The sequence below is a fragment of the Motacilla alba genome, chromosome 2 (assembly GCF_015832195.1).
Source record: "Motacilla alba alba isolate MOTALB_02 chromosome 2, Motacilla_alba_V1.0_pri, whole genome shotgun sequence".
Lineage (NCBI taxonomy): Eukaryota > Metazoa > Chordata > Aves > Passeriformes > Motacillidae > Motacilla > Motacilla alba.
This window is the reverse complement of record NC_052017.1, coordinates 4,615,202-4,637,214: the sequence shown is the minus strand read 5'-3', so window position 1 is coordinate 4,637,214 and position 22,013 is coordinate 4,615,202. Positions and strand designations below refer to the sequence as shown.

Here is a 22,013-nt window from a genome sequence, read left to right as displayed (position 1 = left end):
TTTTATGGAGAGAGGAGCTGGAGAGCAGTAGTCCCCAAAATAATTCATGAGGCTTTTAGCAGCCTCTATTACTCACTATTGGAAGGGCTGAAGTGCTCATTGTTTCATTCTGGCAGCCAAATCCTCCTCCACTAAAATAAATAACTATCAAGGATGCATCCCAGCTTCAGAGCTTTGGGTTGCCCACAAAATTAAAATCCTTCCCTCCTCCATCATGTTTGTGTCTTGATAATCCAGCAGCTGCTACAGTCACTGGAATTTTCCCATTACCATGCAGGGCGTCCTGCACAATCCTCCAAGAAAAATTGTCCATCAGTTCAGGGAAATCCTGGGAGAATGCCTGGCACAAACCTGAGCTTGTACAAGGCCAGGGCTCAGCTCCAGGCTGGTTTCAGGCACTACTGAAAGGAACACAACTGACACCATGACCAGAGTCCACCATGTGGAACCAAACTTGTATCTGTCCGCAGGACAGAGAATTAAAACCATTAGTGCTTCTCAGTCATTTTAGATGCTGAAATAAAAGCTCAGTAAGGAAGTTTGTTCCAGTAAGAGCTGACTCAGAACAGATGGAGAAGTGCAAGCTATTATTTCCTACAGCAGTGACACGGACACTCCATTTGTTTATCCAGATCTCTGCCTTGTCCTGACTCACTGGCTTCCCATCTCAAAGGTTTCTCGCTTAGCTTAGTCATTTCTGGGTAAATTATTTTCCCACTTTTGATGTCAAATGTAGCTTTTCTTGTTCATTATCAACCACCACAGTGATCTGCTCTTGTTTGTGCACTGGCTTTGCTGCTTGGTCAACTTTCCAGCGTGAGCAGAATAAATCCCAGGGAGAACTTTGCAATAACCCAGTTATTGTTAGGTGAAAGGCAGCTCTTTTTGGGCCACAGTGCTTCTCGAGAGTTTGAGAAGTCTACTTTTGCCAGACTCTGACTTTAATCAAACTCTGATTTTGGCTAAATCAAATCTCCTCAGACAGTCCTGCCCTCTGTTTCCCCTAATGGTGAATTATTTCAATTCATTTCATCTGGACCCTGGCCTGCCTTTCCTTTTTGCCAGGAGGAGCGGTGTGTTCCCTGGAGCTGTTAACACCCCAGAGAGAAGCCCTCTCCCGCAGCTCCTGCAGAACCTCCCCAGCAAAGCCACAAGCCCAGGGGACCGCAAATTGAACTGAAAACATTCTCTGGTTTGGAGCATGGGTGTGTGACCTGTGCCAGAAGCATCCATTTAAAAAATCCCCTTATTACAGTGGAGCTCGTTCTGAGACAAGGTGGGGACACAGATTCCAGCAGCCTCCCACCTAAATCAGACTCCAGCTTTGGGCTGTGGGTGTCCATCCAGGGTCTGAACTTACCTGGTGATTTTATGGGGAGGAATGAGATCTCAATAATTGGCAAAAAGCTGACAGGAGGAGGGAGGAGGCTTCATCTCCTCCGCTCTTCAGTGTCAGCTCTCCAATTCAACACCATCCCCATTTGCACATCAGCTTTTAATATTTAATTGCAGCTCTGCCAAGGGACTTTGCCTCCTCTCGTGCACAGGAGGGGGAGAGGAAGGAGGCAGCAGCGTGGTGCTGGAGAGCCCCAAGGAGAATATCAAATGGCAGATCTCAGGCAGAGGGAAGAGCTCTAGCATGTAAGTGATTTTACACAAAAGCCCCTCCCAGATCACAGGAGATGGAATGAATTAATATCAGAAAAATCCTGTAAACCCTTAGCAACTGGGGGGATGCAGTGCTGGCTGTGGGAACTGTTCAGGGTGGGCTGAGAAGGGTATTTTCATCTGCTGCCTGTATTTAAGGGAAAGGAGGGATAGGGAATACTGCTCTCCTAACAGGCTCATTTTGCCACAAAGTAAATCCCTGGCGGGCCCTTAACCTGGAATTGTTTAATGTTAGACACCACCACAAAAATGGGAAACAACCCCTTAACTGTGGGAGGTGGGAGCCTGTGATCTGACAGGTCTGGCTCTTCTCTAACACCATGGGAAATTACCTGGAAAAAGAAAAAAAAAAAAAAAAAAAAAACAGAAAAAAAACCCACCACAAAACACCCCCCCCCCAAAAAAAAAAAAAAAAACCAAAAAAACAAACAAACAAAAATTAAAGAATTAAAGCAACTGGTGAGAGAAGTATTTCCCTCCCTCTGGTCTTTATTTCAGATGTCTTAACAGGCATGCGAAGGGAAGCAGATATTCACAAGTTGCTGAATGATATTCTTATCCCCCTGAAAATCTGTCCTTTTTGAGTGCATCTGGAAGTGAACACTGAAACATGGCTGGACAATGACTGGACACTGAATAAATAATATTCAGGCCAGAGCCATGGAAATTGCTGATGAAACTTTTTTTTTTACAAGCAACGTGGCTTTTAGAACAAATACTTTCAAAATGTAAATACAAGTACTTAATAATCCTGTAGTTCAAATGTCTGTGTCAGTAATTAAAAAGCAATTACATATAACTTGTAGGTCCCCAGAGCTCTGTCTACATTCAGAAAATGAACCCCAGATGACCTAATGTACTTCCAAGTGTCAGATCAGTCACTGCAAATACAATGCCTGAGACTTCTGCTGCACATTTTTGAAGTCTGGAAAACAAGAACATTCTTGGCACAAGAGGCCAAGGGGTACTTAAATCTCCAGTAACTGTCTGAATCCAGAGCTGGTTCAGGTCTATGTGACACTGGAAACATCAGGAAATTTTAACTGAAGATGCATATGTGAATTACATTAAATAGCTTTTAAATTATTGAGAGCTAATTTTCTTCACGTCTTTTCTTCCTTCACACCTCTCACTGTCATAGAGGTGAACTCGGGGATCTAAGAGAATGAGACAAGGGGTAGACAGAGTAGAAAAGACCAATTCCCTGCATTAAGTGTGATTTAATTTAACTTGTGTCTGCTTTAACACCATTTTGTTTTTCAAAAGTGCATTTCAGTGACGAGGTTTGCAGATGTATCCATGAATACATCATTTGTTCCACTGCCCTTTGCTGATGCCCTGAGTGGAGATGGACACACCGATTTTTGGCCTCTTTTCCCTGAGTCTTCACATGCAGCACCATAACCTTTGCTCTCTTGCTTCAATGCCAGCAGACAGAAAACATGGAAAAAGCTGAGAGGCTGAGGCCAGCTCAGTCCTTCCCTTCCCTGTGCCGTTCTCCAAGGAGCAATCCAGAGCTCAGGGCAGTTCTCCTGAGGAAAGCTGTGTCTGTCTCAGAACTGGTTGCCAGGTGGGTGGTGTTTAATCTGTGGTTGAATTTGACCTCAGATCTGAGGGGTTCCAGGGAGGACTCTCCCTCTCCACCTCTGTAACAAACAAACCTCGCTCAGAGAAGATCTTTCCCAAGCACAGCCTCCCAAATTGTCAGGTCTCAAGTGAGAGGTGAGTGTTTTGTGTCCTGAGTGCTCCTCTCTGTTCTGTATTTCCAGTGCATTATTGTGTCTTAGAAGACAAATCCTGATTTAAAATCCAGACACACTCAACAGTCCTCTCTAAATAAAATGACACAGAGGAATTTGCCCTTGACCCCGAGGACTGGAGCATTCCCAGGTGGACAATGAAAGTTTTTAATCTTGGTAGTTTGTAAGGTGCCACAAGGGAGAGGAGCAAATGCTGGAGAGATGAGCTGATGGGGAGGAAAGAGGGATGTGGGCACTGCATCCCCTCCTGGTTTCCCTCAACTGTCTCTTACCAAAAGGCTCCAGGGAGAATCACATTTCAGCCCAAGCCTCTTAAGGGCTGATTTCTGTTCTTGTTACAACCCATAACTGAGATCAGACCAAAACTCTGCCAAGCGTGAGGCAAGATTAGGAACAGACCCGAAGTACATCTCCCTCCATGTAAGAGTGACAGAGCAGCTGTCAAGTCTGTCTCTTGAACTTCCCCATGGGACAGTTTGGTTCCAAATATCCCAGAACTGGTTCATTTCCACTGCAAATAGCCATCTCTCTGACAGGGTCTTTGGAGAAAGCTGAGAGTGCACTCCCCAGAGCACGGAAGAGAAGGAAGGTGGTTTATTCTGCAAAGGTCTCACTCACCACTAGTGTTATATTAGGTCAGGTACTGACTTGATAAATCCCTTTACATGAGGTTAAAGCTGAATAAATCAACCTTCTGGAAAGCCTGACTTCAGCTCCAAGCAACAAATCAGCAAAGTGCAATAATACACCTTGTTCAGGCAATGTAAACCCCCAACACATCCCCCACCAGTGGGGACATGGACGCTCCAGGGACCCTTCTGCATGGAGCTTGGGAGGAGAGGGCTCACAATGGCTCTGGCAGCACAGCCCTGAGCTAAAACCAGTCCTCTTTGGGAGATTTCTCACCTCTCTGTCACTCTTCAAGCTTCCCTTTGGAGTCTGTTGGCTTTGATATTTTCCAGAGGGTAGGGGAAGGCAGAACAAGCCTGTCCACAATATGCAAAAATATGTTCAGGCTCAAAGGAGACTCAAGTCCCATCTCCTGTCTTCCCTGCAGGTACCAGCGCATCCTGAATGGTGAAAAAAACAGGACCAAGCAGGAACATCCCAAGGTGAGAGCAAAAGGCTCAGGTATGTTGGTGTGGGTTGTTCTCACAACATAAAACTGCAGTTCTTGGCAATGAGAGACCAAAAAACCCCAACATTTTCTGTAATAACCAGTGCTGATCTGAAAAAGCCCAGGACAGGTCAGACCCAGTTGCCTCTCAGTATTTACAGAGGGACTGGCATACATAAGATGCTCCAGGATGGAAATTTCATGTGTATGTGTACATTTTATGTGTAATATTCAGGTTGGGGTGGAGTGAAAAAAATTGTGGAGGTAGAGAAGACAATCAAGAAGTGAAGGAGCTGGCAGAGGATTTAGTGCTGGCTTGAAAGTCATGAAGGCACCCAGAGAGCCACACTGGGCTGGCAGGGATGACTCTGGGGCGCCTCTGCCCTCCTCCACCACCAGCTGGAGGTTTTTTGATGTTGCCCTCTGCATCTCAAATTAGGTGCTTGTGTCACTTCTGCCATTCTACTTCACCATTCTAGCACTTTCTTTGTGGTTTTTACTGTAATGGGACTTTGACATCAAGTTTGTGGGTAGATTTTGCATTTAGGGGTCTGCAATTCAGGATTTTACATGGAATTTCTCGCAGCCAGAAGCTGTGACTACTGTTCTCACATCATGGCAAAGGGACATCTCCCACTTGCCAGTGTTCCTCATTGCAAACTCAGTGGCACAATGTGCAGTTCTCAGCTCTGTGTTTGCTCATTTGACCCTGCTTTGTGATAAGGGGCCCCTTACAATCTGGAATAAATAAAAAGATAACACACCAGAAGGCAGATATTCTGGACTTTATCCAGCTTTTCTGCTAAAAATGGGGTTGATTCCCACTAGCCACAGAAAGATGAATGCCACCTAATTAAACAAAAGGAAGAGTCTGAAAATTTTTATTTTCAGTCCATGTTTCTAAGAAGAAACTGGAGGACTCTTATTAAGTGATAGAGAGGGGGATTTTCTCCTGTTTGGAAACACATTTTCATAGAGTAGGAGGATAGAGATGGGAATAAAGCAATGATCCAAGAGAGGAGACAACCATATATTTTTTACACCAAGGCTTTCTCGCATGTTCACAGACAAGTCAGGAGGGCTGACCTGAAAAAAAAGTGAAAAAACAAGCTATTGTGTCCTTAACATTTATTTCAGAAACCATAGAAAGTGGTGAGATGCTCTTTCATTCCACAAAGTTAGAAAATCAACAGATGTGATGCTTGAAGTAGAAGAGCAGGAAGGAAAAATTTCACAAGGTTTATTATTGAAATTATATCATAAGCTATTGTAATGTTTTGGGCTTGTTGTTTTTGGTTTTTAGCTCATGGAAGCAAGATATCCATCACAGAACAATGTCATTCCAGTGGGGAAAAACTGTGCTTTACCTCGAAATCATCCCTGTGATAAGTGCCCAAGCAAGCCCATGGAGGGTGTTCCCATCCCTAAGATTGGTGCTCCAGCAAGGAATTTCAGAGGGCTCCTGACCAGCTGTGACACCCCTAAAACCACCCCACACTCTAAGAGCTCACCCTGTGCTCCACTGGAGGCACCATCTCCCAAAGGCCCTTGGAGGAAGAGGGAGGCTGATCACACCAGCATCCTGACCACAATCCAGCCCCTGAGCCTGGAGAGCAAAGCCCACAGAGACCCAGCCTTCCTTTCCCCTCTCCAGAGCACCCAGAGGAAGGCACGCTGGAGTCCTGCCACCACCACAGGGAAGGATTCTGCTGGAAAGGTCAGTAGGTGCTCTTCTTCAAAAGGCCCTGGAAATACATTTTATCCTTATAATTCCTGGACTTCCTGGTGGTGTTTCATCACCCCCTGATGTGAATCCCTAGGCACAGTGGACAGGTTTCCCTCTGGATGTTCACATCTAGTGCCATCCAGCCCTGGGTGATTTAATGCCACCAGGGGCAGGGGTCAAATGTTCAACAAACTGTTCCTTGTGATGATCCTCTTCCTGGAGGGAAGGAGTTGGTAGGAATGGGCAGCCTGGAGAGAGACCTACATCCAGAAAACATGGGAAAGTCTATCAACTATGTTGAAATCATCTGGACTATTAATTATGGATGAGATCCTATCAGAATTTATCTTCTTCATCTCTTTGCTGTACGATATCAGCCCACACGAGGGACTGGTCCTTCACTGGGAGAGCAGCAAAGGGCAACACCCATCACTACTGGGTTTGAGATGCAAAAATCATTATGGGAGTTGGTAAAGGACATGGATGGATAATCCTGTCTCTGGAATCAAAGATGGGTAGGGAAAATACCGTTTAGCTCTGGAAATGAGGGGGAGCATCAAAAACCTGTGAAGCACAGCCCTTGGAGAGAACAGAGCAAAGCCAAGGCTGGGTCCTGCAGGGAAAAAAAGCCACCTTGGCTCTGGAAAGTCTCTGGTGCTGTGACTTTCCCCTCACTGGGTCTTTGTGCAGTTCTTCTCCTCTATTTATGGGAATTTACCTGTTTCCCTGCTGTTGTTCCCACACAGGAAGGGAAGCAGTCCCGGGACAGGCAGGGGATCATCTCCTCGGTGCCGGATACAGCTGATGACTCAGCCGCGGGCAGAAGCTGTGAGTTGGATTTATTTTGGTTTCCAGGCATCATTGCTACCCTGTTTCCACCTCTATAGATGCAGCTGAGAAGGCTCTGCTGGGTCCTTACACGGAGCTGTGCTTCCCACAGAACCCCACAGCAGACGCTGACCAGGCGATGCTGCCTGGGGACATGGGGGTCCTGCCAGGACTGGACACTCAGGAATGTGGCCAAGGGTAGGGAACACAGGGAGCAGACAAGCCCTTGACTGCAGCCCTGATCAGTCCCACCACACAGAGCTGGCAAATCTCAGCACAGCCGGGATCTGGGCCAGTGATGAGTCCACAGAGCCATGCTGGCTCTGCCTGTGCTGTTCTCCCAGCAGTTTAAAAATAGCTGCTATTAAATACCAAGGAAGAAATACATCCATGTTTAGTTTGGGATGAGTAATATCTCCCTGCACCTCAGCCTTGAGGAGAGGAAGAGGGAGAGGTTCCTTTGTACCTAACTAAGGAGCCTTGGCTGGGCTCCTTTTTGAATTTGGCAGCAGTGGTGCATCAGAGAGAGTCATCCTTGGCTTAAGATAGGGCATGTAAGTGATCCCTCATGTTATGATATCATCGGGACTAAAGCAGGTCAGGGATATTTCAAGGCAAGAGACATTTGTCAAGAATGAAAAATCCAAGCTTTGCATGGGAAAGAGTAGAATTTTACCAGACTTTGCTGTTTGACTTGGTGCTGAAAAAAACAGGTCTCTAAAAAATTCCATAATGATGGGACTAGAGACCACTGGACCATCCCAGGATTTTTGGCCCTGGATCAGGAATCTGGGGTCCCCTTAAACCAAGTATTTAGGATTTGTTCTTTTTTTCTTTCCATTTCTTTCTTGTCTTTCACACAAGATGGGGGAAAAGGATCACACACTGCCTGGATTTGAGACCCTGTATTTAATTTCCCAACTGCATGGGAAAAGAAGTCTCTTACAGGAGCACACAAATGATGGAGTTTTCCACAGCATTGCTGGGTTTCCACAGCATTGCTGGGATTTTATTTTTTTTTTTTAATCAGAGCACATGATGTCACCAGACTATCTAGCTCAACGCTGTCACAGTTTTGTGTGCCTTTTCCAGCACTAGGAATGTCTTTTCCCCTGGCTGGCCAGGGGTGAATCATGGCCTATCTTAGAGCCTCACACCACTCCCCAGCCCCTGACTCAAAGGCCTTGTAATAGCCATGGCTTCACTGGAAGGGCTTTGCGTGAGGTCCTTCTGGGGAGCCAATTCCATCCAGGGAGCTGGGAATACCACAGCTACCACTGAGGTGGGTGCTGGATTTGCTCAGAGACAGGAGCTGTAATGCTTCCTAAATAAGTCCAGGAGCCAGCTGTCCCAGATCTCTCAGGGACCAGACACATCCAAGGCTGTACCTGCGCTGTCTTCTGTCATTCCCTCGGAGCTAGAGAGGTGTTGGTGCCCCACGAGCCCCAGCAGTGAGCAGGGCAGATCTTCCATGGGAGCCTCCTCACCATCCCACAGGGGACACCCCCGACTTGGGATGGGGAAAGCTGTGTCAAGGGGTTTGAAGCCACACAACAACACAAGCTAAGCACAGACCACACTTCTCAGGGGCTGGGATGTCTGATGTGGAGGGCAAGAGCTTGGCAGTGTCCAGAGAGCTCTGCTGACTGGAGTTGGGTTTATCCGCAAACACATGTCAGTCTGGAGCTGGATAACTGCCCAAAAAGTCAAAGCACCAGTGGCTGCATCTCTTTCCAGGCACAGCACAGTCACACCTAAGACACTGCTACAGGGCTGAGCAGTGCTCTAGGGGATGGCTTTTACACCCCTTAGAAAACCACATTCCCAGGCAGCCAAACCAGCTGGGCTGTGTGCCCCTGGTCACGCTGGCAATATCAGTTGATCTGAAGGAAGCTGCCACCAAGGACGTCACCAAGTCACTGATTAAAGAGGTCCAAGTGGCTGTTGTCTGCAGTAATGAGATTAAACCGAGCGCGGGCAGACTTACACAGCAGAACAAAATTCTTCCTAGGAAGGAAGACAAATCAAGGAATCATTTTTCCCAAAGGGAAATAGTTGAAAGCTCGTCTCCTTTAATATTCAAAACGAGAAGGCACCAGCTAATTTATTGCAGGTGGAGTCTTCTGAGTACTCTGGATTTAAAAATCAACAACTTCTAGATGGATTTTGGCAATCAGAAAGAGGGAATTGTGGCCAAGAAAGAGAGGAGAGGGACATGCACACAGGTTTTTGTGTGTGTGTGTGTGTGTGTATTAACACTGTTCCATTATCCAGGGCTTCCAGCTGAAGGGCACATGGGGGTGTTACCTCAGTGCAGAGCAAAGATGAAACAGGAGCCTGAGGTGACTGCAAATTACAGAGCAGCCAGGCAGCCTCAAACCCACCTGCAAACCCCTCCTCCCCTATTCTATTCTATTCTATTCTATTCTATTCTATTCTATTCTATTCTATTCTATCCTATCCTATCCTATCCTATTTTATTCTAGCCTATTTTATTCTAGCCTATTTTATTCTATTATAATCTATTCTATTCATGGTTATTTCGACCTCTACACGAGGGGAATTTTCAAAGCAAGGAGAGGAGGTGAAGGAAAGGGCAGGAAACAGTGGGATCCTCCATCCTGCACGCAGGGAGACTCGGGTTGGGTTCAAGGGTTTTCTTGCCAGGGGAGGCTCCATCCCCTGCTGGCTGCGGCACCGCACGTTCTGCTGCGAGGGGGTGCGGTGCCATCTAGCGACAGCGGGACCTCCTCACTTCCATCCCAATCCCGGGCTCCGCAAGGATGCTCCGGACACCGCGCCCCAGCCCCAGCGGTGGGGGAGTGCCACCGCCGTGACCCGGGGCTTTGCAGCCATCATTCCGCCCTCTGCACCATGCTGCTCAGCAGATGGGCTCCGGAGAACACCGCCAGTGAACTGGAAAGGTCTGAAAGGCAAGGGGGAAAATGCTGATTTAAGATAAAAGGCTGTGCTCATGCCAGAGACGGCTCCGAGTTCAAGGAAGCCGCGGCACTTGCCTCGATAGAGGCTCGTACAATCAAAATAATCCTTAAAAGCTCATTTCCCTTCCAGCAGTCGCTTTTCATGGGCATGAGAAGCAGGAGCTGGTTGTCAGGACTCCTGTAAGTGGCCAATCTGTCCAGCCCTCACTGCTTTGTGCCTCTGCAGCTCAGGCAGGATGGAAACTTGGGGTGTTTAAGCACGAGATCCATCTTGTGCCCCGACTCAAACACCTCACATCACAGAAGGAAGGGGCAGCAGGACGTGCCACCCTGTCACCGTTGATACACACACATGACCAGGGTCTAAGAAGAAAAAGTTTTTTATTCTGCATGTTCTCCAGCTTATATACTCTTCACAAAGCATGATCTTAAGTTATTAACTACATCACAATAACTTATTATACTCATTGATGCAAAGAAATTAGCATCAATATAATTGGCAAAAGTTTTACAGAAATTTAATAAGGCACATATACACATCTACTTATGCATGTAGTCTAGCTTACAAACATTTTCATGTATCTTTTCTAATCTGTTTCTATGCTAACAGCATTGTCTTCTTCCTTGCTATGGATACCCTTGAAAATCATCAATTGTTATTTCTTCTATTAACTCAGCCTTGCTTGCAGGCCAGCTGTCAAGCCCCTCCATACCACCCATCCCCTGTCACCTCTCCCAGCCCCTGTGACCGATTCGGGGAGCTGGGGTCACAGGCATTTTTTGGGGAGGCTGCCATGGGAGCACACAGTGGTTCCCAGGGATTCTTGGAGGGCAGGGGAGGGATCAGCCTCTGCTGATCAGCCCGGCTGAGATCTGCCAGCAATCAAAGCAGACAGGCTTGTGCCTCCTAATTGGCTTTTCCTGCAAGCCCCAGTCTCTGCTCTCACTCAATCTAACCTGAAGAGCCTTTCCCTTGCTGAGACCCTCCTGCCTTCTTCACTGGGCTTCCAGCAAGAGCCACCCCATCTCAGCCAAGGGCTCAGGGCTGACCTCTGCTCCAGACCCTGGGGCTGCTGATCTCTCCCCTCACACACTCAGTGCCTCTCAGGACAGCCCAGTGCCTCTGTGATTTGTTTTTTCTCATTTCCTGCCTTCTAATTAGCTGCTGTCTTTCAGACAGGAGGACAGAACCCTTTCCCCAGGAGCTGTGCAGAGCTGCCAGGTAGTTTGGATCTCTCAGGGCTGCAGGAGCAGTGCAGGGGCACTCATGGGGACACACATGGAAGTCACAGCCCGAGCAGAGCAGGTCCTTCACCCAGGGATGGAGAGGGACAGCAGGAGTGTGAACATGTGCCGCCAGCCATGTGTGCAGGCAGAGCACACAGATGCTGCAGATGAGAACAGAACTGCACACAAATACACACACACACCCTGTGTGCTCCTGCCAGGCACAGGCAGGCCATGGCACACAAACACCCGCTGCCAGCTGCTGACTGAGCTGATTTGCTCTGCCCTTTGCCTCCTGCATTTATGTCCCTCCATGCACATGGAATAAATAAGATATCCCAGCTCCCAGTGTGCTGCTGTGTTTGCAGACACCACTGCCACCCACTTGGTGCTACCTGAGCAGGTGTGTGCTTCCTGACAGCTCCTGCCACCCCCAGCCCTCTGCCCCAGCACCTGGCTGCCCATCAAGGACCTGCTATCACCCTCCTGGCAGCTCTTTTTCTGACCCTCATTCATGGAAGGAAGCAACAAAGAACCCAGAAGCCACATCAGAAGGAGGGGTGATGCTCTCCAGAGGCACTGGGCTGAGCACAGACAGCAGGGCAATAGCAGCTCATGGCCCTGCAGGATGGTTAAAGAAACTGGGCCATGGTAGAGAGGAGCTGGGCCCTTTCCAGTGAAAACAGATGTTCATCTGCAGCTGGACAAGTTGTGACGGGAGGTGATGCCACGTGATGTTGGCAAGGAAACCACACCTCATGTTGAGCTGCAGCCTGGGGGCTGTGTGGTGTCCTCTCCTGATACCTGCAGACCCACAGAGAAAAGAGAGGGGCAGCAGCCCCTCCAAACTCCCCTGGAAAAGTCCACCAGAACTACACAGGAGAAGTGCATGAAAAAACTTAAACCTCTCAGTGCTTAAAGTAGGCTGATAAAATGAGGGAAAGGAACCTTTTACAGAGGGACATAGTGAGAGGACAAGGGGGAATTATTTAAAACTAAAAGAGAAGAGGTTTAGATTAGATGTTAGTGAAAAAAGCCTTTACTCAGAGGGCAGTGAGGCATTGAAATAGGTGGACCAGAGAAGTTGTAGATGCCCCATCCCTGAAAATACTCATGGCCACATTGGATGGGGCCTTGAGCAACGTGGTCTAGTGGAAGGTGTCTCTGTCCATGGCAGGGGGTTGGGAACTGGATGATTTTTTAATGTCCCTTCCAACCCAAACCACTCTGGGATTCTGTGAAACTGCAAAACCAGCATCAGTTGCTTGGCCCTTTGCCACAAAGAGCATGGAGTGTTTTATCTCAGGTGATGGGGACTTGTGGTACTGGCACAGCCAACCCGTATCTTCCATTGGCACGGGGTGGTGTTCTCAAACATACACTCTCTAAAGGTGTCAGAAAAGCAAACCAAAGAGACAACAGCTGGGCCTGGTTCAATATTACTGGGTACATCAGTCAAATTGTATCCCAGCCTGCTGAAGCTGGACTCTGAAAACCACCCCCAGAGCCTTTGGTTATGTTTGTATTTGTGAATCAGCTTGGCCAGGCAGGATCACCAGCCCTGGCACACAGTTTTACTCACCATTAGCATGCCAGAATAGTACCCTTTGCCCAGATGAACTTTGAGGGCATCAAGAGTCCTCCAGGTCTGAGTGCTTTATTATTATCCCTCTCCAAACACTTCCCAGAGCAGCCACCTGTGACCCCACATTGCTGCAATGATAGGAGCAATTCCCAGCTTACCATAAAGCAGGTAGAGGGGCTGTCCTTCTTCAGTCACTTTCCCAAAGAAATTTTCTTCATTCTTGCCTCTAAAATACTGGAACTGATGAGGAAATAGGGAACCAGAAAATGTAGGTAATACCTCTCACCTTCCCAGCATTTCTCTTAAATTTTTGGCCGTGGCCAGAGGTGACAGGGGGGCCTGGCTGTGAGGATCACAGCCTGAGGACATGACAGTGAGTCAGGGAAATGCCTCTTCCCCATTGCACCACTGCCTGGCTGCATCCCCATCCTGTACCAGGTTACACCAGGGGTATTTTGAATGAATAAATTCTGAAAATAAGCCAGGGCCCCAGCCTTTCCCAACCCCTGCTCAGAATTGCTGGGACTCATGATTGACTCAGCCTGGTGGAAGAGCAATTTCACTGTTCCCTAAAAATAGACCAAGTAGTTCATCCTCTCAACATAGCCCAGCACCCTGAGATAAAACCAGCTGCCAGAGACCACTGGGAGGCAGTGAACAGGACTGAGGGTGTGGAGCAGGACTCCTTTTGGGATACACAGAGGGCTGCCTGGCCCTGGGTTTCACACAGATTTTCCACTGGGGCTGTCTGAGACTCGACTCAGCTGTTGGGACTACAGAGACCTCCCTGTAAGTAATTTTGGGGTAGATTAGAGAGGGGTGAAGTGTTGCATGAATATGAACCACAGAATGATCCTAAAATGCAGGGCAAAGGAGGATGCTTAGTGCTTCATGCTATGAAAGTGGTGTTGGAGCTCATGGAAAGCCATGGATTTTATTCTGCTGGCCCAGATCTTGGTAAATCCTGCTCTGTGCTGCAGGTGTGTTTCATGTAGGGTGGCTTTGGTTTGGTTCAAGACCATGGCTTAGGGCACCTGGGTGTGTCCGAGACAGAAACAGAGCACTGGAACTGTGTGCTTTTCTTATGTCCTAAAATACTGAAAATCCCAGCTTTGAAGGTTAAACTCATGGGGACAGATGTTAGTGTCTACTCTCTCCCCCCACACAAAAAAAAAAAAAAATGTTATTTATGATCACCTTGAGCCCAAATAGGGGAAGAATCTGTGTGGGATCCTGTTGAGCCAGAGGCATGCTGGGGGTGGAGGGGAGACCTTCCAGACCCAAATCCTGTTCAGGACTGGTAGTGGGTAGGCAGCAAAACATGGACTGTTCAGAAGGAAATGAGCTTTGCTTCATCTTACCTCCCTGGAGAACAGGAGACAGGGAGGATTAGTTAAGGAGGGAATTTCTTTCCCTCTTTCTTCAATCCCTGTCTCCAGAGAGGGTTGAAAAATGTGCTTGTGACCCTAAGCCAAACAAAGGGCTTCAGAAGCCTGTGGGGTCAGCAGCACTAATGTGGCCATACCCCACTCCCCGTTTGTGGAGTGTGGAAGGCTCCAAAAATCTGTGTCACTCTAAGGTGGAGCAGAAATGTGCCTCTGTGTGTGCACATGTGTGTTTCCCACCTGATTATCCATCTGCCTTTTGGCTCTAAGGGCTGTCTTGTGGTCACCAGGAGAGCCAGGACTTCAGGTCTAGCCCTGGGGATGCCCCCCTCAGTCACCACGGAAAGGGCCTGACCTGAGCTGAAAACTGTATTTTTTTCAGCTCATTTTTGCATTTGTCAATGGCCAATATTTCCTTCTGAGACTCACATCCGGCTGATAGCTGTGAGAATAACAAAATTTCTCTCCAGGTCTCCAGTCTTCAAATCTTTGTATCAAAAAAAACAAAATGAGAAATACCTTTAGATTTTTGTTAGGAAGAAGGGATTTAGGGAAAGGAAGGTGGAGTTATCTTCCTTTCCCCATGCCTCAGGTACAGATGTCACTTTGTGAAAAGAGGCAAAATATAAAAAAATCCATACTCTTGTTCAGGCAAAGTGCTAAATTATTCACTAGTGGCAATTAAGAGATTCAGCATGGATGGAAATTTATAGGAACATCTTGCAGAAGTTGTTTTCAGCCCTTGAATAGACTCAGTATTTTACAGGATACAAAAGCTTCCTTTTGGAGGGAAACCAGGCAAGGATGCCCTAAACCTGTTACTAAGAGGGAGAAAAATCCTTCTTTAGCACTGGTCAAAGTCCCAGGACTGGGTCTGAACAGAGTAATAGGAATCTTTCCTTGAAGTGCTGTGCCTTACTGGTATCTTACACTTTCAAGCCAACCATTTCTCTCCTGTTCTATATTCTTGCTGGCAATTTGCCTTACTCAGAAACAAATGGAAATTCCTGGGAATCTCAGTAGCTACAAGGTTTTGGGGTTTTCTCTTTAAAGGATACTGCCAAGTTGGTTTGGGGTGTGACTCTTTCATCCAAAACAGCTTTAAGTTTTCTTGGCTGCTGGCGACGCGGAGCCGACAGCAGCATGGAAACACCAGGACAGGAATAGAAAGGCAAGGCAGGGCCTTGCAGCTCCTCAGGGCACGTGGCATCCCTGCAATGCCCCCACGTAAACACCATGGCATGGCAGAGAAATGCTGAGAGGTGCAGGGCCCTGATCCCAGCTGGGCCCTGCATCCCAGGCAGGATGTGAGGCCGGGGATGCTCACGGGGCTCGTGCCTGCACACACATTCCCAAGGTGTCTTTGCAGAGGGGTGAGAGAGGGCTTCCCTTAAAAGGTCTGGTATTTGTGGCATGCCAAGAAGCCCTCTCCCCAGGCTGAGGCTATTCCAGTGGGGAGCTGGGAGGTGCTTTTCCTGGGGAAGGGGGTTTTAGAGGGAGGGAAGCTGCTGTCATGGATGGTCATCCTGAACTCCAGGCTGTAGCGGCTGAGATGCTGCAGTGCAGGAGGGAAAAGATCCTGGGAGAGGGGTTAGGGATAAAAATAGTGTGTTACTGTTAGGTTGGATGTGATATACACACACATGATCAGGGTCTAAGAAGAAAAATGTTTTATTTTGCCTGTTTTCCAGCTTATATACTCTTAACAAAGAGCATGATCTGAAGTTATTAACTACATCACAATAACTTATTATATTCATTGGTGCAAAGCAATTAGCATCACTATAATTAGTAAAAGTTTTACAGAAATTTAATAAAGCACATATACACATCTACTTATGCACATAGTCTAGCTTACAAAAATTTTCATGTATCTTTTCTAATCTGTTATAATGCTAAGAGCCTTGTCTTCTTTGCTATATATACACTCGAAAATCACCAATTATTATTTCTTCTATTAACTCAGCTTTGCTGGCAGGCCATCTGTCAAGCCCCTCCATACTAGTGCTGATGGTGGGCTGGAGGAGACAGAGGAACTGGGGAATGGATGTCAAGTAGGGGTGTTTATCACCATCCCAGTGAAAAACCCCTCTGTGAATGGCAGATAAAGAGTCACTGGAGGCTACGAGAATGAGAGGGGGCAGTGCTGGACACCCGCAGTGACACACAGCCAGGGACAGTCACTAAACATCCACTCGGCCTTGATTAACCCTTTATTGACTTAGCAGAGGGACACAGAATGAGGTAATGCCCAGGGCACAGTTGCACCCACCTTGGTACCCAAACCTTGGGGTGATGCTGGAGCCCTCCCCAAGGAAAGACAAGCCTGCAGCAGTTGGCCCACGCGGGAAGGCCATGTCCCCAAACAGCAATGCCACTCGCAGCTGTCTCTCAGCAGAGCTTCTTGGCATTTTTTTGGTGCCCAGAATAGAGTCCTCCACATTCCTGGATTTTTGCAAAGCCCAGAAATAGCCCCGAGCTGCCTTGGGGCAGACACTCAGCTCTGCCTGAGGCTATTTTCCCAGCTCTTCTCAGAAGCTCTCTAAATTACCTGGGGGGGTCATGATGCTGCTCCTGTAAAGGACATTCCAGCTTATACCAAACAGCCAAAAACATTTGCAGAAGTGAGCAAAGATCATGAACCTTCAGTTTGGAGGTTCTGGAAATGGCAAAGAGATCTGATTTTGAAAATCAAGGGCAGGAATCAAGGTGTTCCTCAATAAACCTTTTTTTTTTCTTTCACCCCCTTCCATCCTCTCAGATTTGCAAATGCAACTTTACATGTGTGCAAACCATTAATTATTTTACTATAATTAGTGGACGATTCCTAAAAGCATGAAATGATAATTTAAATCTTATTTCCTCTTCAACACAGCTGGTCTTTAGTTACATTATTTTATTTGTCTAGCACCTTCCTCTGTTTCTGGTGCTTTTCTTTTCAGCCCATTTCCCACCCTAGAAATCACCTATTAACTCTATGTACCAGAGCTCCTCTAATAATTGCAAGATATGTCTTGCAAACAGGGCAAAATTTCTCTTAAACCCTTTCAAAAGGGAATAACTTCTATTTATTTGATATGTGTTAGTCATTACATTGATGTTCTATACCAGCAGGGCTCCCCACCTCCAAATCTATTGTACGTGATGCTGGACAAATTTATTTGAAAGGACAAGGTGTGCTCATGAAAGTTTGGAATCAGAAAAAAAACCCTTGTTACGTTGTGTGATTTTTATTAATCATCCAGCTGTAATCAGTGCTGTTCTTATATCCTAGTTGGTAGGTGAGCATGAGGAAATCTCAGTACTTACCTTTGAAGGTCAATTCCTAGAATGGATAGTTATAACAGGTACTCTTGGACTAAAGCAGTAAAAAAAGCACATGAATTCTATGTAAAAAGAACTTGTTTACAATTGCCACTCTGGCACATAATGGGCCGATCCACGGCAGAAAGAAAAAGCTTGAATTTCAAACACTCACAGTCCTTTGTAGGACTGAAAATGAGAGAATGTACTGTGGTTTAAAAAGAGAACAAAGTGTGATCACAGGAGGGAGCACCCGTGAGGGTGAGCAGAGTGTTTTAGAGCATGACTTGTCCTCAGTCTTTGCTAGATTCTAAAATCCCGTCCATGCTCCCTGTTGCACCTTTGTCCCACCTTTTTTCCCCCTTCCTTCAGGAAAAAACAGATGGTATTTTAACATTCTCCAAAGCTCATGAGTAGGTCATGAGGGCAATGAGGAACAGATAGAGATTCTCTCCTGCCAAAATCCTTTCTGTCCCAGAACTACCCTTCCTTGCCCACCCATCACTGAAGCATCCCAGAACCACTCACCTTTTCAGCAGCCTCCAAACTGGGGCAGCAGGAAGCCTGCCCTGCTTCCCACACCTCCCTCAGAATGTGTCCCCTCTGGCAGAGCTTCCCTGTGGACCAGGGCTGCTGGTAGAGGGGTTAGGGCAGAGATTTAAACCTTTCCCTGCTGGCTGAGCACCCCCAATGGGCTGCCTGGCTCCTGGATTAAGCAGCAGCACTGGTTTCCCAGCCAGCTTTTATGGGTGCTCACCCATCTGTGCAAATTCCCCCAGCCCAGCCATGGAGCTGTGCTGGTATTTAGGAGTCACTTTGGTCAGGAAATTGATTCTCTGGGGAGAAAAACTGGAAGGAGGATGGGACAGATGTGATTCTGCACATGCAGCTGCCACAGCCATGGGCAGAGGCACTCAGAAAGGGGGTTCCCATCCCATGCAGGGATGTGCTTCCCTCTTTGGGACAGGTCAGTGAGGTGCTATGTTTCACTGGGATGAACAGCAGGGACAAGCAGGTACTACTGGGGACATGTCCAGTCACACAGGGGTGTCACACACTCCTGGGTCAGGAGGCTGAGTTGTTAGTGACCATCTGATGGGGGTGACCCACGGCTGATCCCAGGCAGAGGGGAATACCAGCCCCAAATTCCCAGGAAACAACCAGCCTAGAGAGCCACAAAGCAGCATTTCCTTGTCAGTTCACCTCCATCCTCTTGGAATAGAAAGTTGCTTTCACAATCTGAGAAAATCCCTTGTATTCCTGCCCTGACTCCCCCAGTGCTAAGGAGCTCCAGGACAGGAGTCCCTTTGCTCTTCTGGCCTCTGAGAATTGGGGTTGGGTCCTGCTCCATGGGAGGTACCAAACGTCTCGTGGTACTGAAGGCATGGCAAAGCCAAGGCATGAGACCACAACACATCTGTGCTCCATGGCAAGGCCAGGCCCAGCTGCCAACATGGGAAACCCAAAATTGACCTGCAGAGCAGCAAAGTCAGCAGACATTGAGCTGGGGATGGAGGATGCCGGATTCGGGAGGAGATGCTCTCTACAGCACTGCTCCCATCAGTGAGCACTGGAAAGGGACAGAACCCCAGCAGAACTTGCCCCACAGGGCCACCCCTTTCCCTGTGATTTCTGCAAGCCCTGTGCAAGCCCCCATCTGCTCCCAGGCCCCGTTACACAACCCCCAGCTCCGGGAGCCGCGCGGCGGCACAAAGGGCTTTGCTTAGCAGCTGTGTTTGCTCAGGCTGGCTGATTTTGGGAGCACAGCTGATGACATGTGGTTGGCCAGGCGACCCGGGAGACTGGTGCTGAGCTTGCAGCTTCCTTTTTTAATAGGTGACTCAGGCACTGGGTAGCTCACTGGGGTTGGTGGTGGGAGCCGGGCTGTGAAGGAGTGCCAGCAGCAGAGGTGGTGGACACCAACAGGTGGGTAGCATTGTTTGTTCATTGGATAAGGTGGTTTAAATAGAAAGTAGAGTGAGGCAGAGCTGCCCTGTTACTGCTGAGATGGGGTTTTCTCAGGGGAGGGAGGGGGCAGAGGTCTTGTTGGTGATTTGTTTTCCACTTGTTAGCAGTTGGCTGCCAGGTGTAAGATGATTCTGGTTCAAGAGGCCTGCAATATTATCTCCAGCAGGAGACAAAGCAGTTGAGTGATTATGGGCAATAATTGGAGAGGAAGTGAGTGAACTTTAAGATGAATATTTATAAATCTTTTACCCCCCCCCCCCCCATTGCCTTGCCTACTCCCCCTGTGTTTAGAAATATCAGTGAGTACAAAAGAATACAAGGAATTATTTTCCCCTGTTGCGAGTTTCCTCCCTGCCTGCCTGCGGTGTGACTTACAGGGCAGAGAGGCTGTAAACCAAGCCCGACCTGCACATACACGGGGAACGGGAAGAGCTCAAGAAGCCCGACAGCTGCTCCTTATGAGCAGTCCAAACATCACAGCCCCTCACACAAAATGTGCAGATTCATCCGGCGCCAGACAGTGACACGAAGGACATTCTGACGACAAACGCCAGCAGGGAGGAGCATTCCCCGAATCCCTCATTTGGACAGCAGCGCCGTCGGCCGCGGTGCCAGCCGCTGTGTGGGACGGGAGGAGGGGGGCTTCAGGAGATCTTTTCCTCCTGCTTTAGCTCGCAGGGGATGCTTTAATGCCTGAAGTATCGTGTTCAACTCCCCCGGGGCCGCAGTCGCGCAGTCAGTCAGCGCGGCGCGGGATGCATCGCTCAGCGCCGGGGCGGATGCCGAGCGCGCCAGCCGAGCCCTTTCGCTCAGCGGGGCAGAAATGCGGAGCCCGGCCCTGGTTTCGGGCTCGGCTTCCACCTCATACACAGTAAATATCACCCTAAGCCTGGCGTGCATAGCGACCTTTAGCTGCGCTTCAGCATCTCCGGCTGGGGAGCTCCCCGCTCGCTCCCGGGGATGCTGTGAAGCCGCACCTTGCTCCCAGCTCCTGGCGTGTCCTCGGTGCCACTCGGATGTCGCTGTGACAGATCAGCCCTCTCATTAGCAGAACGAACTGTTGTTCTTCGGCTCTTCTCTATAATTAGCGATTTAGAGGGAGGCAGCAGCCTGTTTCGTCAAGCACAGATCAGATTTTGTGCAAGCACGGAGACAGCACAGAGGGTTGGAGCAGCCCTTCTCCAAGGCAGGAGGCTTTGAGAGAAGTGATAAGCAAACACAGGGCTGTGCACAGCCTGTGCACTGAAAAAAAAACCAAAAAAAAATCAAAAATGAGAAGGGAAATAAAAAGTAAAAAGCAAAAGAAAACAAAGGCAGCGATAAGGGGATGTCTTCACAAAAAGCCTTGCATCTAATTATATCTGTCATTAAAACAAGCCCTGTGGCCTTTTATCCATCCAAGCTAAGGGGTGAAGGAACGGGCAACACTGACACTGTGCTATTTCCCTCTGCCTGAACTGGAAATCTTCCTTCAGCTGTACTGTTTATTCATGGCTGGAGGGGCACGTTGCTTTTCTTTGTGCAGTATGTGAACCTGCAGGTCTTTAGGTCAGTACAAATTATATAATCTCAGCAGTAATGCCCATAGCCTGGGGTGGGAGGAACCATCAAACACCACCAGCCCAGCTCATGGGCACAGGGAGGCTTTTGCTAAGCACTTGTCACCAAAGTGGTCAAGCACAGGAACATTTGTGTCAGCCTAGGCAGGGTCCCTGCCTTGCCATGAGGTGCTCCCATCTCCTAGATGTGGTTTTCAAGACAGCCAAGGGCTTGTGTTCATTTTCCCAGCCAGAAAGGTTGAAAATGTGTGCTTGGTTTCTTTTCTATCTTGAAGGCTCACTGTGCCCAGTTCTCCCCATTGCTCTTACTGCAGGGCTCAGCCAAACCTCATTACCATGCAAAGAAGAAACTTGCTGTTTGCCAGACTGGTTGGACTCCTTTTTGCCTTTCCAGTGGGTAATTCAGCAATGTAGGATGAAAGAAAGACATTCCCAGACAAGATTTTTCACATTCCTCAAAAAGGAATTTTTTTCAAATTGCTGAAAGGTTTCTGAAGTTAGTTCAGTACGTGCTGCAAGGACCCTCCTGATGTCCCTAGAACAAAGGGGAACAGTTTTAAACTAAGAGAAGAGATTGAGATTAAATATCTGGAACAAATTCTTTACTGTGAGAGTAGTGGGAATGGGTTGCCCAAAGAAGTTATGGATGTCCCATTCCTGGAAGTGTTCAAGGCCACTTGGACAGGGCTCAGAGCAACCTGATTTAGTGAGCGGCATCCCTGCCCTTGGCAGGGGGGTTGGAACGAGGTGTTCTCCAAAGTTCCTTCCAACACAAACCATTCTATGATTTCCTGGATGCTGTTCATCTCCAAAACCAAGGATCTAGTCAAAGTTTGGGGTGTCTGGAGCAGACTGGGGGGAAATGATGCAACCTGAGGGTGGTTGCAAACTCACAGCCTATCTCAGGATGCACCAGGTCTGTCCCAGCCTTGCACAGTCTGCAGT

General features: G+C 48.0%; 1 protein-coding gene across 4 annotated transcripts in view; it reads left to right on the top strand.

Annotated features, from left to right (window-relative positions):
* Positions 1 to 1,503: 1,503 nt before the first annotated feature.
* Positions 1,504 to 22,013, top strand: part of XIRP1 (xin actin binding repeat containing 1) — a 34,779-nt gene continuing 14,269 nt past the window's right edge. For 2 of the 4 annotated variants that reach the window (XM_038127472.1, XM_038127470.1), the window contains exon 1: positions 7,135 to 13,642. Coding sequence is in view for 1 of the 4 variants with exons in the window: in XM_038127469.1 (XP_037983397.1) it covers positions 3,111 to 3,238; positions 4,486 to 4,540; positions 5,849 to 6,262; positions 7,018 to 7,099 (679 nt within the window). In the remaining 3 variants the exon portion in view is untranslated. The other 2 variants (XM_038127469.1, XM_038127471.1) reach the window with 2 other exon arrangements.